This window comes from Sorex araneus, chromosome 1 (genome assembly GCF_027595985.1).
Source record: "Sorex araneus isolate mSorAra2 chromosome 1, mSorAra2.pri, whole genome shotgun sequence".
Classification (NCBI taxonomy): domain Eukaryota; kingdom Metazoa; phylum Chordata; class Mammalia; order Eulipotyphla; family Soricidae; genus Sorex; species Sorex araneus.
The window spans coordinates 73,899,765-73,916,288 of NC_073302.1; the positions used below are offsets into that span (position 1 = coordinate 73,899,765).

The window sequence follows — 16,524 nt, forward strand, 5'->3', positions numbered from 1 at the left end:
GGGGACATGGATCTTTTATTGACGCCGTGTTTCCATGTTATTTAAAAAATAAAGGACGAGAGAAGAAGAAGAAGAAGAAGAAGAAGAAGAAGAAGAAGAAGAAGAAGAAGAAGAAGAAGAAGAAGAAGAAGAAGAAGAAGAAGAAGAAGAAGAAGAAGAAGAAGAAGAAGAAGAAGAAGAAGAAGAAGAAGAAGAAGAAGAAGAAGAAGAAGAAGAAGAGAGGAGGAGGAGGAGGAGGAGGAGGAGGAGGAGGAGGAGGAGGAGGAGGAGGAAGAGGAGGAGGAAGAGGAGGAGGAAGAGGAGGAAAGAAAAGCGCTTGCTATAGAGGCAGGAGGGGGGTGATGGGAGGGAACCTGGGGACACTGGTGCTGGGAAATGTACACTGGTGGAGTGATGAGTGTTGGAATACTGTATGACTGAAATCCAATCATGAACAACTTTGTAATGGTCTATCTCACAGTGATTCAATTATAAAAAAAGTTATAAAATATAAAATAAAATAAAGGACTCTAGAAAAATAATCCAGGGGGGGACATTGCCTGACACACTCTTGAAATCTTGAATTTTAGCTTTGAAATTGTTCATAATGAATCTTTTGTCTTTCACAAGCCAAAAGCCCCCCCCCTCCGCTCATTAGTAAAATTGATTTTTTTAATTAAGTCACCGTGAAATTACAAAGTTATTTATAATTGGATTTCAGACACACAGTGTTTCAGCACCAATCCCTCTACCAGTGTCCACTTCCCTCCACCAGTGACTGCCCTCATTTGCCTCCCACCCACAAACCTGCCTCTATAAGATGTTTATTTTATAAGTTTTTGCACTGTGGCTTACAGTACTGCTGTTGATAGGTTTCATGCATAACTCTTGACCACCTTTCAGCACCACCACCTCCTCCTGGTTGAATGTTTCTCTCCAACAGTCATTGCCCTCTCCTCATCCTATTCCCTAAAATCAAAATCTTATGCATCAGGGAGATGTCTCATACCCGTTCTGTGTCATTACATTGTGGGGACCTGGAGGGAGGGGCAGTCAGTGACTATAGGGCACCTGTTCCAGACTTAGTCCCTGATTTCCTAGGGCAACCCGTACTCTGGAGGAAAATGATGCTAAACAACCAAACTGATAACTAGGTCCAAGTTTGATGGATCCCATCAGCAGCAGGACTAAGGGGTTGCAAGGAACCCTTTCTAAGGATATGAGTGTTTAGTTTGGGGGTTTCTTGTTTGTTTGGGGGAACTCTGAGGGGGTATACCCAGCAATTCTCAGGGATACTTCTGGCTCTGAATTCAGGAATTACTTCTGACTGTGCTGGGAGACCACATGGGGCACCCAATATCGAACCCAGGTCAGCTGCATGCAAGGCCAGCACTCTACCCATTGAACTATCTCTCCAGCCTCAGAAATGAGTTTAGGCTTTCAGGAGAGAGTCCTGTGACACTCACAGGTAGAAAGAAGAAGCCTCTATAGGTGACAGAGAGAAGCAGCTGTCAGAATCCGCAGGACTTTGTGGGCCATTTAAAGAATTGAAGTCTTCTGAGTCTTCCAAGATCTTCCAAGACCTCTTCAAGGGATAAGTGATAACCATCACACTTAAGTTCCTGAAAGATTTAGTCCTGCAGGCATGTTCCCAAAGTTGCTGCAAGGAAGGTGGAGGCCAGGACAAAGGCTAGGCCGAGTCTTATTCCAACTTAAGCTACTTGGAGGGAGACTGTGTGATTTTCCGATTTATACCAGTTGATCTTCTGTTTGTTTTTCATTCTGACCCTGCTTTTATACCTACCAGTGTGTAGGCTTTGGGAGTGTCTCTCTGTAATAACTCCCAAAGGTCGCCTTTCTTGGTTTGAGGAAGGAAATAAACCTTTTAAGAATTTCTTGTAAAATAAGCCAGGCTGGAGAGATAGTACAGAGGGTACGGTGTTTGCCTTGTACAGCCAACCTGGATTTGATCCTCAGCATCCCATAGGGTCCCCTGAGCATTGCTTGGAGTAATTCCTGAGTTGCAGAGCCAGGAATAAGCCCAGAGCCCCGCCAGATGTGGCCCCCAAACAAAAAAGTCAGTGTGTATAGATATATATGGGCCAGGGCAGCAACAGAGCAGGGAGGGTGCTTGCCTTGCATGTAGCTAACTTGGGTTCAACTCCCAGCATTCCATATGATTGTTAGCAGTGACCCCTAAGTGCAAATCTAGAAATAAGCCCTGGGCACCGCTGGGTGAGCCCCCTCACGCTCCCCAAAAGAAAAGAAAATAAATAAGCCAGTGTGTGCTTTGAGTGAGGACTCCTGTACTGTGCACACATCTAGTGCACGATTCTCAGATGCCCCTGCTCCTCCTGCTCCTCCTCTTCCTGTACCTCCTCCTCCTCCTCCTCCTGTACCTCCTCCTCTTCCTCCTCCTCCTCCTCCTCCTCCTCCTCCTCCTGTACCTCCTCCTCCTTCTTCACCTCCTCCTCTTCCTTTTTTCTCTCCTTCTCCTTCTCCTTGGCTTGGGACCACACCAGGCAGTGCTCCATGGCTACTTCTGTCCCTGTGCACCCCTGGGAATCACTACTAACAACTCTGGGGCACTGTGAGATACAAAGGATAGAACCAGGTTGGTTCCTGTATGTAATGTAAGTGCCTTATGCCTTGTACCAATGCTCTAGCCTCAGATCCTTATGTTTTGCTTTTTTCCTTGTTTCTAGCAAGGCAAAGGTTCATGATGCATGTGTGAGAGATATCTTACTGTTTTACCTACCCTCCAAATGTGATGTCAACTTTGTGCAGATTAGAGAAAGTATGTGAAATTAGTCCACAAATATTATGTCCTATAAAAGAAAATAATAGTGGTTATGAGACTAATATAGAGACCTCTGAAACAAATTGCTTAATATTCATCTCTAGGAAATTCGCTCTTTCTTGCTCCCTTCTCATTCCCCAGGAAAAATCATAGCTATGACTATTCCTTAGAGACAGTGTAATGTATCTATTCTTTTAAACTTGAAAATAGCAAAGCATACTAATATTTTTCTTTAGGTAACAAGATATAATGTTTATATTATGTTAATGTTGAAATTACAGGACCGCATATTTTAGGAATACAGTTTTATTGTTACTATCATTACAGTCAAAGGAACATATTACAATAGTGTTGACATTTATGGTCTTGGGGTGAAGTACCATATTAGGTATCACATGGCCCTTTATCTCTGAGCCTTAGGAAACTCAACCCAGATGTGCTGGTGGATAGATTTATGTGGCCATTCATATCTGTCACCTTTTTCTTGGATCTTGTTCTTCTAACTCTAGCTTTTCTGCTTCATTGATATCTTTTTACCGTATGAAAAGTAGCCTTAAAATGGGGATGGGATGATTGTGTTGTGGGTAGCACTTGCTCGGCACACAGTCAACACAGGTTCGATCCCTGCCATCCATATGGTCTCCCGAACACTCACAGGAGTGATTCCTGAGTTCAGAGCACTGAGTATGGCTGGGTGTGACCCCCAAACAAAATAAGCAAACAAAAAAAAGTAGCTTTATAAGCCCCTTCAAGTGCTTGTAACTACTACTCCATAGCCAGGTTATTCTGTGTTCTGGAGGCAGCATATGAAATACTGCCAAGTTAGCCAGTCACTACAGCAGCCAACACTATGAAGCCATATGCCAAGGAACCTGGCTGTAAAGGAAAGCCTGTTCGTGGCATGTGGAACAGAAGTCTTCGTGTGCAGGGGAAAACCTATACTTGAGGCAAACTCACTCTGTCCTGCTGGCTCATCACTTTCTTTTGTGTCACCTGAAGTCCCCACTCTAGCAATCTCCCCTGTACTACAAGTACTGGGACAAACACTTTTTGTTGCTTAGGAAGATGATATTTTAGTCTCTTGGGTTTTTTTTTTTAAGAAAAGATCTGAAAATTCCTGGATTCACTAAATTCATTCTGACATGTGGGCTGAACCAGCTCTTGCAGACTGTAATGTGATTCTGGACAACGCAAACCCAGGCATGCCTCTCTTGGTAGCAGTTGGGGCCTCATAATTCAGCCCCTGAAAATGAAGTTTCTGAATGAGTGTCATGGGAACAGATGGCGTGTGTGTTTGTTGGAGGTTCCAGGTTTCAAGCCTAGAGCCTCCTACATGCAGGATGGCTGCTCTACGACTGAAGGACAGCTCTGGCCTTAGATTTTCTTTTTGAATGATTTTTCTCCTCTCCGTGGCCAGCATATGCCTCCCATTGTTACCTCTAGGTCAGTCTCCCCAAACCATAGGGCTGACTCAGGAGAGAGCAAGATCCAAAGACCAGAAAGAAAAGGAAATGGACAAAGGCGAGTAAATGCCTCAAGTTTCCTGCTGGTCTCAGGCTAATTACATGAAAAATGAGAACTTTAACTTACACATATAGTAAGAAGGAATTTGATGGACAGATGTATTTACAGTGGCACCCATTGGAAGATTCCACATCCAGGCCTGGGGAGTGGTGCAAAGGGTCTGAAGCATTTTGCAGGTGGGGACCCCAGTTCTCGGCATGGTGGGGTCCCCAGAGCAATGCCAAGAGTGGTCCCTGTACCTCGCCAGGTATGGTCCAAAACAAAGACAAAAGCTGACATCCATATTCATTTGTTGTTGTTGTTGATAACATTAAAAGCAAAAGTTTACATCACTGTAACCCTGTAAAATAATTCTCATTTTGACAAAATCAGGATAGGATACAAAATGACATAGAGAGAAAATCACAATTTTTAAAAAGTACACAAGAAGAAAAATACACCAAAATGATAGTATTCATTCATTCAAGTAAGAGTGTACTTTCTATGTTCTGTTTGTTAAAGTTTCGTGAAGTGTGCATATGATCTTAATAACTTTAAAAATAGGTCATTAAACACATACCCATAGGGGCTGGAGCAATAGTACAGTGGGTAGGGCATTTGCCTTGCACTCGGCCAACCTGGGTTCGATTCCCAGAATCCTATATGTCTCCTACCACCGCCAGGAGTAATTCCTGAGTGCAAAGCCGGGAGTAACCCCTGTGCATCGCCAGGTGTGACCCAAAAAGCAAAATAAAAACCAAAAACCAAAAAACCACATAACCATAAAAATTAAAACATGACCAACCAGATGCAAAAATAAATAAATAAACACAAACAAACAAAAAAATTCCACTATCCAGTCACTTTGCATTTATAAAGCATTTTTACCCTAGGTTTGATTTATGTTGCCAACCTTATATCAAATACCACAAGCTTCAAGGAAGCATTTTCAGATGGTGTCACCCTCATTGCTCTGTCTTATCAGACAAACATTTGTTCACAGCATTAGCTGCCTTCCAACCTCGATGGAATGTCAGAAAATGAAAAGATGATAAAATTGTTTGTTCATTCCATTTAACATTTGCTCATACACTTAGTTACTTTCCAATTTATTTCAGTAATAACGTGCTTGAACATGGTGGTCATCTGGTAAGGATGGCATAAAATACTGCCATAAATAATTAATTCTACAAACTAGGAATAATTTTATCAGAGGAAAATGGGACTGTTTCTATATAAAACACAACATCACAACCAAAAATATATTTCCTTAAAAATAAGATCTCTTTTATATGTGGGACTTAAAGACACACAGCCAGGTAGCAAAAAAGAACCAAAAGCAACATAACAGGTGAACTGATTCACACAATTGAGTTGGAGAAGGGGGGGTTGAAAAGGAGGAGCATTGAGGTCCTGGGTGCACTGGTGATGGGGTGTGTTGGAATTATGCACACAGGAAACCATCATTAACAGTTTTGGAAATCACAGAACCGCAATCAACTAAAAAAAAAACTGGGAAATTGAAATTCTCTGCAATTTTGGAAATCCTTTTCTCTCAATATGCCTTAGCTACAAATTTATAATTTTCTGTTGTCCTATTAACAGCTTATCGCCAACGGCTTAAGGACAATATATAGGATAAAATATAAAACTGAGAGCACCCTGAAGTAAGCCAGAAGAAGAGAGACATGGGATGATCTCACTGATCTGTGGTATATAGAACACAGGATGAGAAAGTGTGCTGTAGTAAGGGGCGATGCCAAGATCACCCTGACTCCAGGGTTTAGAGAAGAGGACAAGGTAAACGATCACTGTACGAGTAAAATGCAAACACAAAACTTCATAAGTTTGTAACTGCACATCACAGTGATTCTCTAATAAAAAAATTTAAAAAGAAAAGAAAAGAAAAGAAATCAAGGGGAGAAAAAGAGCACTGGAAATAAAGGGTGATGGGCATCAGGCTTCAGTTATACTGCTGATATGGGTGAGTGATGTAGCCATATATCCAAAACACAGATACAACAGAAATGGAAACATAAGATCTAGTTGCAGTCACTGGAACTTTGCAGTGTGCCTATCAAGTTGATAGGCGGGGATGGCATGGGGGCTGGGGGCGGGGAGGAAATATGGGAACACTGGTGGAGGGAAGCTGATACGGGTGGTGGGATTGGTGTTGAAATATTATATGCCTTGGGGCTGGAGGGATAGCAAAGTGGGTAGCGTGTTTGCCTTGCACTCGGCAGACCCAAGTTCAATTCCCAGCATCCCATATGGTCCCCTGAGCACCGCCAGGAGTAATTCCTGAGTTCAGAGCCAGGAGTAACCCCTGTGCAATGCCGGGTGTGACCCCCCCCAAAATATTATATGCCTAAAACTCAATAATCAACAACTTTGTAAATCAGTTTTCTAATTAAAAATATTTTTAAATAAAATTTAAAAACAGAGTACTCATAACCTTTTATTTTTTTTAGTTTTTGCTTTTGTGCCATACCCAACATGCTCAGGGCTTACTCCTGGCTCAGAACTCAGGGATCACTCTTTGAGGGATGCTCAGGGGACCATATAGAGTGCTGCAGGTAGAACCCAGTTTGCCCATGTATAAGGCAAGTGCCTTACCTGCTTTACCATCACTCCAGCCTGATAACCATTTTTGTTTGTTTGGGGGCTACACCTAGCACTGTTCAGGACTCACTTCTGGCTCTGTGCTCAGGAATCACTCCTGGCAGACTCAGGGAATCATATGAGGTGTCAAGGATCTAACCTGGGTCAGTCATGTGCAAGGCAAATGCTCTACCTGCTGTACTATTTCTCTAGCACCTTCTTCTTTAAAAAACAATCAAACAGAAAAACAGTTTATGAAGCCACTGCCACCTCAGCCTTCTCTAGAATAGTAACACACAGAATCCCTGTTTAGTCCCCTTTCTGTGTGAGGTTCTGATGTAGGTGTATTGCATCACTTCTACATTTAGTCTAGCACCCCTTCAAGATTCAGAACTAAATGTCACTACATTCTCTTAATATTCTACACCCCCCCAACACCCAGTGTGAGGTGTAACACTTAGGAACCCGTCACCAAAAATTATGTTGGGGCAGAGAGAGAGAGAGAGAGAGAGTACAGTAGGTAAGGCACCTGTCTTGCACACAGCCCTTCCTGGTTCAATCCCCAATACCATACATGGCCCTCCAAGTACTCCCAGGAGTGATTCTGGAGAGAGTTAGCAGTAAGAACTGTGTCTCGCTGGGTATGGCCCCAAGGGGGAAAAAACCAGCAACTTATTCAATAATATACTTACTAACCAATCTCTCAATCACTCCAGTTTAGGTTGTTCAAGAAGACTATTGAAGTGATTGACTTTGAAATATTTTTTTCTTTTTTTACTACTGTTGTTAGCACTAATAGCCTCTGGAAAATGTGATAAAGCCAAGGAATCCAGGTAAGATTAGGTTATTTAATAGCAAATCTGATAAGTTATTTAATAGCAAATAAAAGCAATATCAAGACTTTTTTCAGATCTTCATCATTCCCTCTGCAAGCCAAGGGAGATTCTCTCTCTCTCTCTCTCTCTCTCTCTCTCTCTCTTCTCTTTCCTTCTCCCTCTCTCTTGCTTCCCCCTACCCTTTTCTCTCACCTCTTTCTTATTCTCCTTGTCCTCCCTTCCTCTACTCTCCCTTTTGCTCTCTCACCCTCCTTTTCCTTCTCCTTCTCTCTCTCAACACACACACACACACACACACACACACACACACACACTCACACACACACACCAGAAGTGAGATTCTGAGAAATTCTCTTTGGTTGAAGTCCTGCTTCTTGGGAGTTTCCCCCATATGCTTGCATAGTGCCAGTGTCTAGAATGAGTAATAGCAGTATAACCACCAGTCTTGAGCATATTACAAGTATCCAGGAAGTTATATATCAAAAAGCTACTAAATATTTAAGTGTTCGTTCCACTGACATCACATTCCTAATGCATGCTAGTCACTGTGGGAAGTATGGGAGGGACCAAGTCAAATATCACAAATCAAATATCACAAACTCCACAATATCACAAATATCACAAATAACAAATATCACAAACTGCACAAAAACTGCAGGACTTTTCCTCCTTAACAAAGGCAGAGAAATTCATTGCTGAGACTCTTTGTTCTGATCAAAAACCCCAGAGGGTAGAAGAGTTTGACCAAATGGTGCCTTTACTCTTGCTATTACTAATAGGTGTTTGTTTCATTAAATACAATGTATTCAGGGGATTAAATCAGCTTTCTCTTTTCTAGAAGTTAAATCGATAGTTGCATCAGCTAGATTTTTTTTCTGTGAAAGAAATTTCATTTCTTAACAGTAAAATATAGTGCAATCACCCAAATTTGATGATGTCCATTTAGCCAAAATGGCTTGTGAATTTCATCCAGGTGAGACAGGTATTTTATTTTTCATTTGGGTCTGGGCGCTACCTCGCAGTGCTCAGGGCATATTCCTGGTTTCCTGAGTTCAGGGATCTCTCCTGGTGGGCTCAGGAGACTGTATGGGGCGCTGGAAACAGAAGGTGACTGGATGTGTGTGAGACAAGCACCTGTCCAACCCTCTGTACATGTATTTTTAAAGCACCCTGGGAAGATAAATGTGTCTGTTTCCAGGAACACAATGGAGGCCAAGTAGACAGATGATCTGAAAGCTGACTTTTTACCTTAGACTTTTTCTGTCAAAGGAAAAAGAGACTTCAAATGAGGGGTATTAGCATACACTTCAAACGCAAAACAAAACAAAAACCAAAACCCTTTCTACGTTTATATTCCTTGGAGAAATTTATCTCTATTCTGCCTTCTACATCAAACTCATATCTTTTTATTAAATCTGATGGTGGAGATGCATCTGAGTTAGGTCCATTTTACTATGGATTGAATTTGGAAAGCACATTTTAATTTCAACATTCATGCAGCCAAGCGCTGCTAAATTGAACAGGCTGTGGTTATGGGAACTGCAGGAACTGAGATGGAACCAAGAAATCTGTTACTGGAGAAACCTTTTGAGAGCTGACAGATTTTAAGTCACTCTTAATAAGGTCTGATAGGTGAAGGAATAACATGTTCTGGGATTCAGGAAAGCAGCTTTTCACCCTTCGTCGCCATTTGGGAATTATTTTCATCCTGCTGCTGCTGCTAAAACCCTATCAAGAAAACGGAATTGAGTGGGTCTCAATGAGCTGGATAGCATAAATCTGAAATTTGTGCAACAATAAAATTCTCTTGCCAAGTTGGATAGGTAAGGATGCTCAAAGAACACCAGGCGTGCATTTTAATTCTATTTGCGTAGAACAAAGAATAGTTCTTGAGGCTTCTGTAAAATCTGTTAAAAAATGGTTCAGCAATTTTAGCATGGATTATCTTGGTGATACAGAATCTTCAAGTATGCTCACATTTTTCTGTGGATTACACATTCTGGGGTCAGACAATAGTTATGATCACTGTCACTGTCATGTCATCCCGTTGTACATCGTAACATCTCCATTCATCCCAGCCCTGAGATTTTAGCAGCCTCTCCTTACTCGTCTTTCCCAATGATTGGAGGCTCCTTTAGGGTCAGGGGAATGTGATCTGTTATTGTTACTGTTTTTGGCATATCGAATATGCCACAGGGAGCTTGCCAGGCTCTGCCGTGTGAGCGAGATACTCTCGGTAGTTTGTCAGGCTCTCCAAGAGACATATATATTTCATATCATAATAATTATGATCACTGTCATTGTCATCTCGTTGCTCATCAATTTGCTCAAATGGGCACCAGTAATGTCTACATTTTTTTTGAGACTTGTTACTGTTTTTGGCATATCGAATACGCCACAGGGAGCTTGCCAGGCTCTGCCATGCAGGCGAGATAATTATGATATGAAAGAAAAAAATTCTAGGATCAAATAAAGCTGGCAAACCCTGGAGTAAACCTAAATTTTATTGTTTGCATTTTAGATGTTTTCTTTTTTATTTTTTCAGAAACTCTATGAGCTTCCATGGTGAATTTCCAGGAGGGGATAGATATGAAGATCTAAAGCATTTCTTGTTCCCTTTGGAGGACTACAGAGATAGCACAGGAGTTAGGGCACTTGATCTGCATGAAGCCAACCCTGGTTCGATCCCTAGCATTGCATATGCCCCCTCCCTGGGCACCTCCAGGAGGGATCCCTGATCAGACCAGGTGTGGCTCAATCCCCTCTCCCAAAAAAAAGCATGTTGAGGAACAAACAAGACTATGACATCACTTTCCTGGGCCCCTTCCATTAAGAACAAATATAAAAGATGGCATTTTATAACTGCTGGTGTCAAGATGTCAAGATGCATATATTAATATTCTACAATAAAATTTTTGCTTGACCTACTAGTTTTTGCATCTGATTTATTTTTATTTATTTTAATTAATTTATTTTGGGGCTTTGGGTCATACCTGGAGAGTTCAGAGTTTACTCCTGGCTCTGAGCTCAGCGATCACTTCTGGAGGTGCTTGGGGGACCAAGTGGGGTGTTACGGATCAAACCTCGATCAGACATGCACCTGCTGTAATATCACTTTAGCCTTGCTTCTGGTTTTAAAACATAAAAATTTTGTGTCCCCACCCCCACCCCCAATGATGATTTGGACCCAAGGCATTTTACCTGCTCTATCTGAAGTTGCCTGAGGACAGAGGGCACATGGGAGGAGTTACTGCACCAAACTCACCTGTGCTTGGCAGGGCTACCCTAGAGAAGGCAGGGTGCAAGGCCTTCCCTTGCTTTATGGCATGGTTTCTCTCTCTCTCTCTCTCTCTCTCTCTCTCACTCACACACACACACACACACACACACACGAGGAAAAATTAGAAAGCCAACTGAATCAAATTCCTGTGTTACTGATTCTGTGTGCGAAAGCTCTCCATTCTGACAGCTTCTTAAATTCAATTACTACATTTTTATGTGCTCACTGTAAGTCTACATGGGTTTGAATAAACTACTTGGAAGAAGAATTTGTAGTTATTCTATTCTATCACTTCACTTCTATTTCTGAATCTAAACCTACATGAGGAAGTTTAGGGCTTTGATGGATGCTACCAAGCTATATTGTATATAAGATCTTTAATTCATGAGTCCATTGTTTTGCCCCCAGTGAAGCCCATAGGCTGGAGATACTGAGAAATGAATATTATCAGGGGTAAGGAATTATGAGTAAGTCAGCTAGATATGTATTTCATTAGCCATATTAACCACATTGCCAGAGACTGACAATGCATCTTGAAAGATAAATTAGTAAATGGGAACTTAATCTAGGATGTTCAATTCTAGACAGCAGTCTGCTAAGTTGTAGTAGTAGTTTACTATTAAGAATATATGTATGAGGACCCCGCCCGCTCGGTGGCGGCGGCGGCAGCGGTTGTCCCTGCCTCTCCGCCACCTCCACCTCGGCCTCTCTCGCGGCCTGCGGCGTTGGCGGGGAGGGGGAACAGTAGTTGTAGACGCCCGCCCCTGCCTCAGAGAAGACACCACAGCAAATGAACAAAGATTTGAACATTTTATAGATACCTTTTATAAAAGGTAAATGTGGAGCAGTGCTTCAGTTTGAATCACAGAGGATTTCACTTTATGAGGTAAATGGGAGTGGACTATTGATCTAAACTAATTTTGTCATCTCACATCATGGTTTTTAACTCCCCAGTTGTTACACAGACTCACTATTTGGATAAATTGTATGCTAAAACACTGAAGCAATTAATAAGTGAATATGATCAGATTTCTCCACCAAGTTCTCAGCCTGATAAGGAGAATCTCTCGTTGTCAACCTAATGAAGCATTCAATGAAGACATATGACTCTTTTCAAGATGAACTTGAAGATTATATCAAAGTGCAGAAAGCCAGAGGCTTAGAGCCAAAGACTTGTTTCAGAAAGATGAGAGAGGACTATTTGGAAACCTGTAGGTACAAAGAAGAGATTGATCATAGACCCAGGTATAGAATGTTTGATCAAAGACACCCATCTGGAACTGTCCAGACCTACCCAAGATCATGCTCTAGTTCACAAACAGTGGAAAACCAGTTACCACAGTGGCTGCCTGCTCATGACAACAGGCTGAGATTAGACTCACTGAGCTATTGTCAATTCACCAGGGAGTGTTTCTCAGAAAAAGCAGTAGCCCTGAACCCTAGTCAGCAAGAATATAACTCTAGCTCATACAGTGTAGAATCTGGAGTTCATAAGCATCTCTCCCCAGAAAATAATACCAGTGCCCATCAAGATAGTCATAAAAAGATACATCAGAAGAGAAAAAGACATACAGAGGAAAGCAAAGAAAAACCCAAAGAGGAAAGGCTTAAGCATAAGGAAAAAAAAGGTTTTGAGGAAATAGATTTAGACAAACACAAAGGCTACCAAAGAAATAAAACAGAGTTGGAAACAGTCAAGGTCAGTACTGAAAAACTTAAGAATCGAAAGGAGAAGAAAAGTCGAGATGTAGCCTCTAAGAAAGAGGAACGTAAGCGTAGAAAAGAGAAAAAGGAACAAGGCAAAGAAAGGACAGATGAAGAAATGCTTTGGGACCAGTCTATCCTTGGATTTTGAAGCTCTTGAATTGGTACTCCCAAGGTTCAGTTGAAAACTAGTTGAGGAACTTGGTTTTAAGATGTTCATGTTCATATCATCTTCCTCATGTGAACAGGTACTTTCACTTCTAACAAAGGCCAAGTTAGCAAGAAGTAGATGCTTACTCTCCATCATGGAAATTAATTTAACTCACATTCTAAAAACATTATTATATTTTTCTCACATATAGTTTCCCCTATTGAGAGTGGCTCTTTTATTCATCAAATTTCTATAATGGTGGAAGTATTTTTTCCTTGGGAGGTTATTTTAAATCGGAAGATTAATAGGCTGTGCAGAATCTATTTCTTGATTGGGTTTGTTTTCATTTTGGGTGGGGTAGTTTTATATTCATTAGTTTTCTCTATGAAAAAATTTAGGTTGATTTTTTCGTTGTTACATCTAACTTGCAGTGTATTTTCTAGATTGGGAAATGGAAAATTAAATACATTACAATAATAAACCTAGGATACAATAGTTCAAAAAGTTTCAAAGTTAACATTCTAGAAGTCAGTTTATATTCCAGAAATATTTATAATAAAATGTTCTAATTTCTAAAAAAAAAAAAAAGAATATATGTATGAGAAAAAATTATCCAAAGACAGAGGAAACAAAGCCAAAAGGACTGGTCCTTGATAAAAAGCTTGCCACAATACAAGGCTCATCCTCTAACAACATGTTAGTGATCTCTTATAGAACGGCTAAATGGCCCCTGGGTGAAATACATCAATTTCCACACTCTTTCCTCAAAAGAAATTTTTTGTAGAATTTTCAGCAGTTTTTCATAACAAACAATACAAATTTAGTTATTTCAGTTCTGCTTTAGGACAGGAGTTGGGGTTCAGGATGGAAACATCTGAAATATGGTGGTGGGAAAGTGTAATGGTGGTGGGATTGGTATTCGAGTATCAAATGTAATCAAATATTGTGAACTACTTCATAAAATTTTTTAAAAAATTTTAAAAAGGTTTGCCACAATGGGAGGAAAGCACTTAGGTCAGAACAGAAAAGGTACCACAGTGACAATGATATTGAGAAGTGATCAAGAACTAGGAGGTTAAAGGAGGTAAGGGGTTATGCATGATACTCTCTCAGTAACAATATCACCAACCACAGTGCCTATAAGGAAAAGAAAGTGTCTGCCAGAAAGGCAGGCTGAGGGGTGGGAGGAAAACTGGGGACATTCGTGGAGGGCTGGGTGTTTGAACGCTGTACGGCTGAAATTCAATCATGAACAACTCTGCAACTTTGGATCTCGTGGTGATTCAATAGATTTTAAAAAATAGAGCAAGCACAACTACTACAAAATAAACGGCCACTTTCTGAATTGAAAGCAGAGAAAAATGGATCCCAGAAATACACAAAATATATGCACGTAGGACATGGGTCCATTATGAATAAATGTGAAATTTCAAATAAGTGTATAGAAGAAAGACTATAGAAACTATAAGGCTAACTATCCATGGCAAGAAAAACTAGAGTATAATCTTTACTCCAAAATTAATATGATTTCTAGATGCTTCAAACATAAAAATGTAAAATTATAAAATCAGAAAAATATTGAATACCTGTAAATATTTATAATCTGGCATGTAGAAGGCCTTTTTAAGCATGACACAAACCACACACTTGAAAAGACAGGGAAGTAAAATAATGATATTAAATTTAAAAAACTTATCTTCCCAAAATATTGGATGAAAAAAGTCTTAGAAAATTATTTCTATGACATAAAGGACTATACAAATCGACAGAAAGTAAATAGAAACATGCAAAAGAAAAAATGACTAGCTACGTTCTAGAAATAAAATACTAATGACCTCGGGGCTGGAGTGATAGCACAGTGGGTAGGGCATTTGCCTTGCACGCGACCGACCCTGGTTCGAATCCCAGCATCCCATATGGTCCCCTGAGCACCGCCAGGAGTGATTCCTGAGTACATGAGCCAGGAGTGACTCCTGTGCACTGTGCATCACCAGGTGTAACCCAAAAAGTAAAAAACAAAACAAAACTAATAACCAATAATAGGTCTATGGAAAATGTGCTCAACCACTCTCCTACTTAAATACAAAATAAAACAATGATAATACTTTATATATGTTAGAATGTAAAAATAAACCCTGATAACACTCTATTGTTGTTGAGATGTTAAAAACAGGGATTTTCATTGCACACCCCATCCCGAATATAAGTAAGCACTGGACAAGCCTGCTTAGCATAAGTTTTAACCCAGAGTTTCCATTTATAGGGATTTATCCCACAGAAATACTCATACACCAGAAAAATCCAGGTATGTGGAACTTTGGCTGGCACCAGATAATCTCGTCATTGGCCACCATCCGGATCGCATGTCCTTCTCTCCCGGGAGGGAGCATAACATGACGCTCACCATAACCATGCCACCAGACCCCGCACCAGGCCGTTTCACTCAGGGAGCCCTGGGAGTGGGGGGGCAGGTGAGACCCCTCCCTGTTCCAAGGGACCCCGCCCCAGCAGCCAAAAACCTCCAGAACCCAGCTGCCGCCATGCTCACAGCCACTCTCCACATGCTCGGGTTGAGCATCACCCATGAGTGAATTTATTCCTGGACCACGTGGCAGCATTTGCAGTCTCTCCATACCTCAAACCACACGCCCTATATATACTCCAAGATTATTGCACCACATTTGATAGGGTTCAAAGTAAGAGGGAAATACATGCTTTTTTTTTTTTACAAATATATATAAAAGGCACACAAGGCTCAAATTTTAACAATATGTTAGTGATCTCTTATAGAAGGGCTTAATGGCCCCTGGGTGAAATACAACAATCTCCACACTCTTTCCTCTAAGAATACTTTTTGTAGTATTTTAGTTTTTCATAACAATACAAAGTATGTTATTTCGGTTCTGCTTTTGGGCTAGGATTGGGGTTCTGGATGGAAATATTCGAAATATGGTGGTGGCAAGGTGTTATGGTGGTGGAATTGGTGTTTGAATATTAAATGTAATGAAAAATTGTGGACTACTTTATAAAATAAAAAATTACAAAAGAAAAGAAATACTGATGCAGGATTTCTATTTCAAAAACCAGACATTTAAGATAATTTTGCATTGCATATATTCAGTGTATATTGGATATACACTGAATTGAACATATTGAATATACTGAATATAACAGGCATATATTCAGTATAGTATTTTGATAATAAAGAAGAGTTTATAACCAAAGTTTTCTTATCAATAGGGAATGGGTTAAATCAATGATAGTGCACCAAAAAAAAAGGTGAATATGGTAAATAATTAGTTTTTTTTTTTAACGAGGGAATTCCAAAAGTTACTTAACTGTTTAGGATAATCCCACTTTGGGGGCCCCACAGCAGTGCCTGGGGGCGTGGGGACACTCCTGAACTGAACGCTGTACTGAACGCTGCTCTAGCCTCTCAATGCTGGGTGACCCTCGGGTGCTGTGGGCCCAAGAGGCTTCAGGGATCAAATATGGGGCCTTGCATTGAGTATAGCACTCAATAAGGGTGCATATGTTTGCCCTCTACTAGATTAAGAAACGTATATTTTCCCCTAGTTTGACAAGGAATTTTATACATTTTCAATAGTAAATGTCTTATCTATGTTGGATAAAATCACTTACAATCATCACAGATTAACTTTTACTGATA

General features: G+C 40.6%; 1 protein-coding gene across 1 annotated transcript; it reads left to right on the forward strand.

Annotated features, from left to right (window-relative positions):
- The first annotated feature begins 11,645 nt into the window (after window positions 1–11,645).
- Window positions 11,646–13,431, forward strand: LOC101555820 (lysine-rich coiled-coil protein 1-like). The gene is made up of 2 exons (XM_055138403.1): window positions 11,646–11,885; window positions 11,954–13,431. Exon 2 carries the CDS (start codon window positions 12,081–12,083, stop codon window positions 12,852–12,854), a length of 774 nt encoding a protein of 257 aa, XP_054994378.1. The 5' UTR covers window positions 11,646–11,885; window positions 11,954–12,080; the 3' UTR covers window positions 12,855–13,431.
- The last annotated feature ends 3,093 nt before the right edge of the window (window positions 13,432–16,524 follow it).

Excerpts from the sequence above, each read along its gene's own strand:
- LOC101555820 (XM_055138403.1), top strand. The coding sequence starts at position 12,081 with ATGAAGCATTCAATGAAGACATATGACTCTTTTCAAGATGAACTTGAA.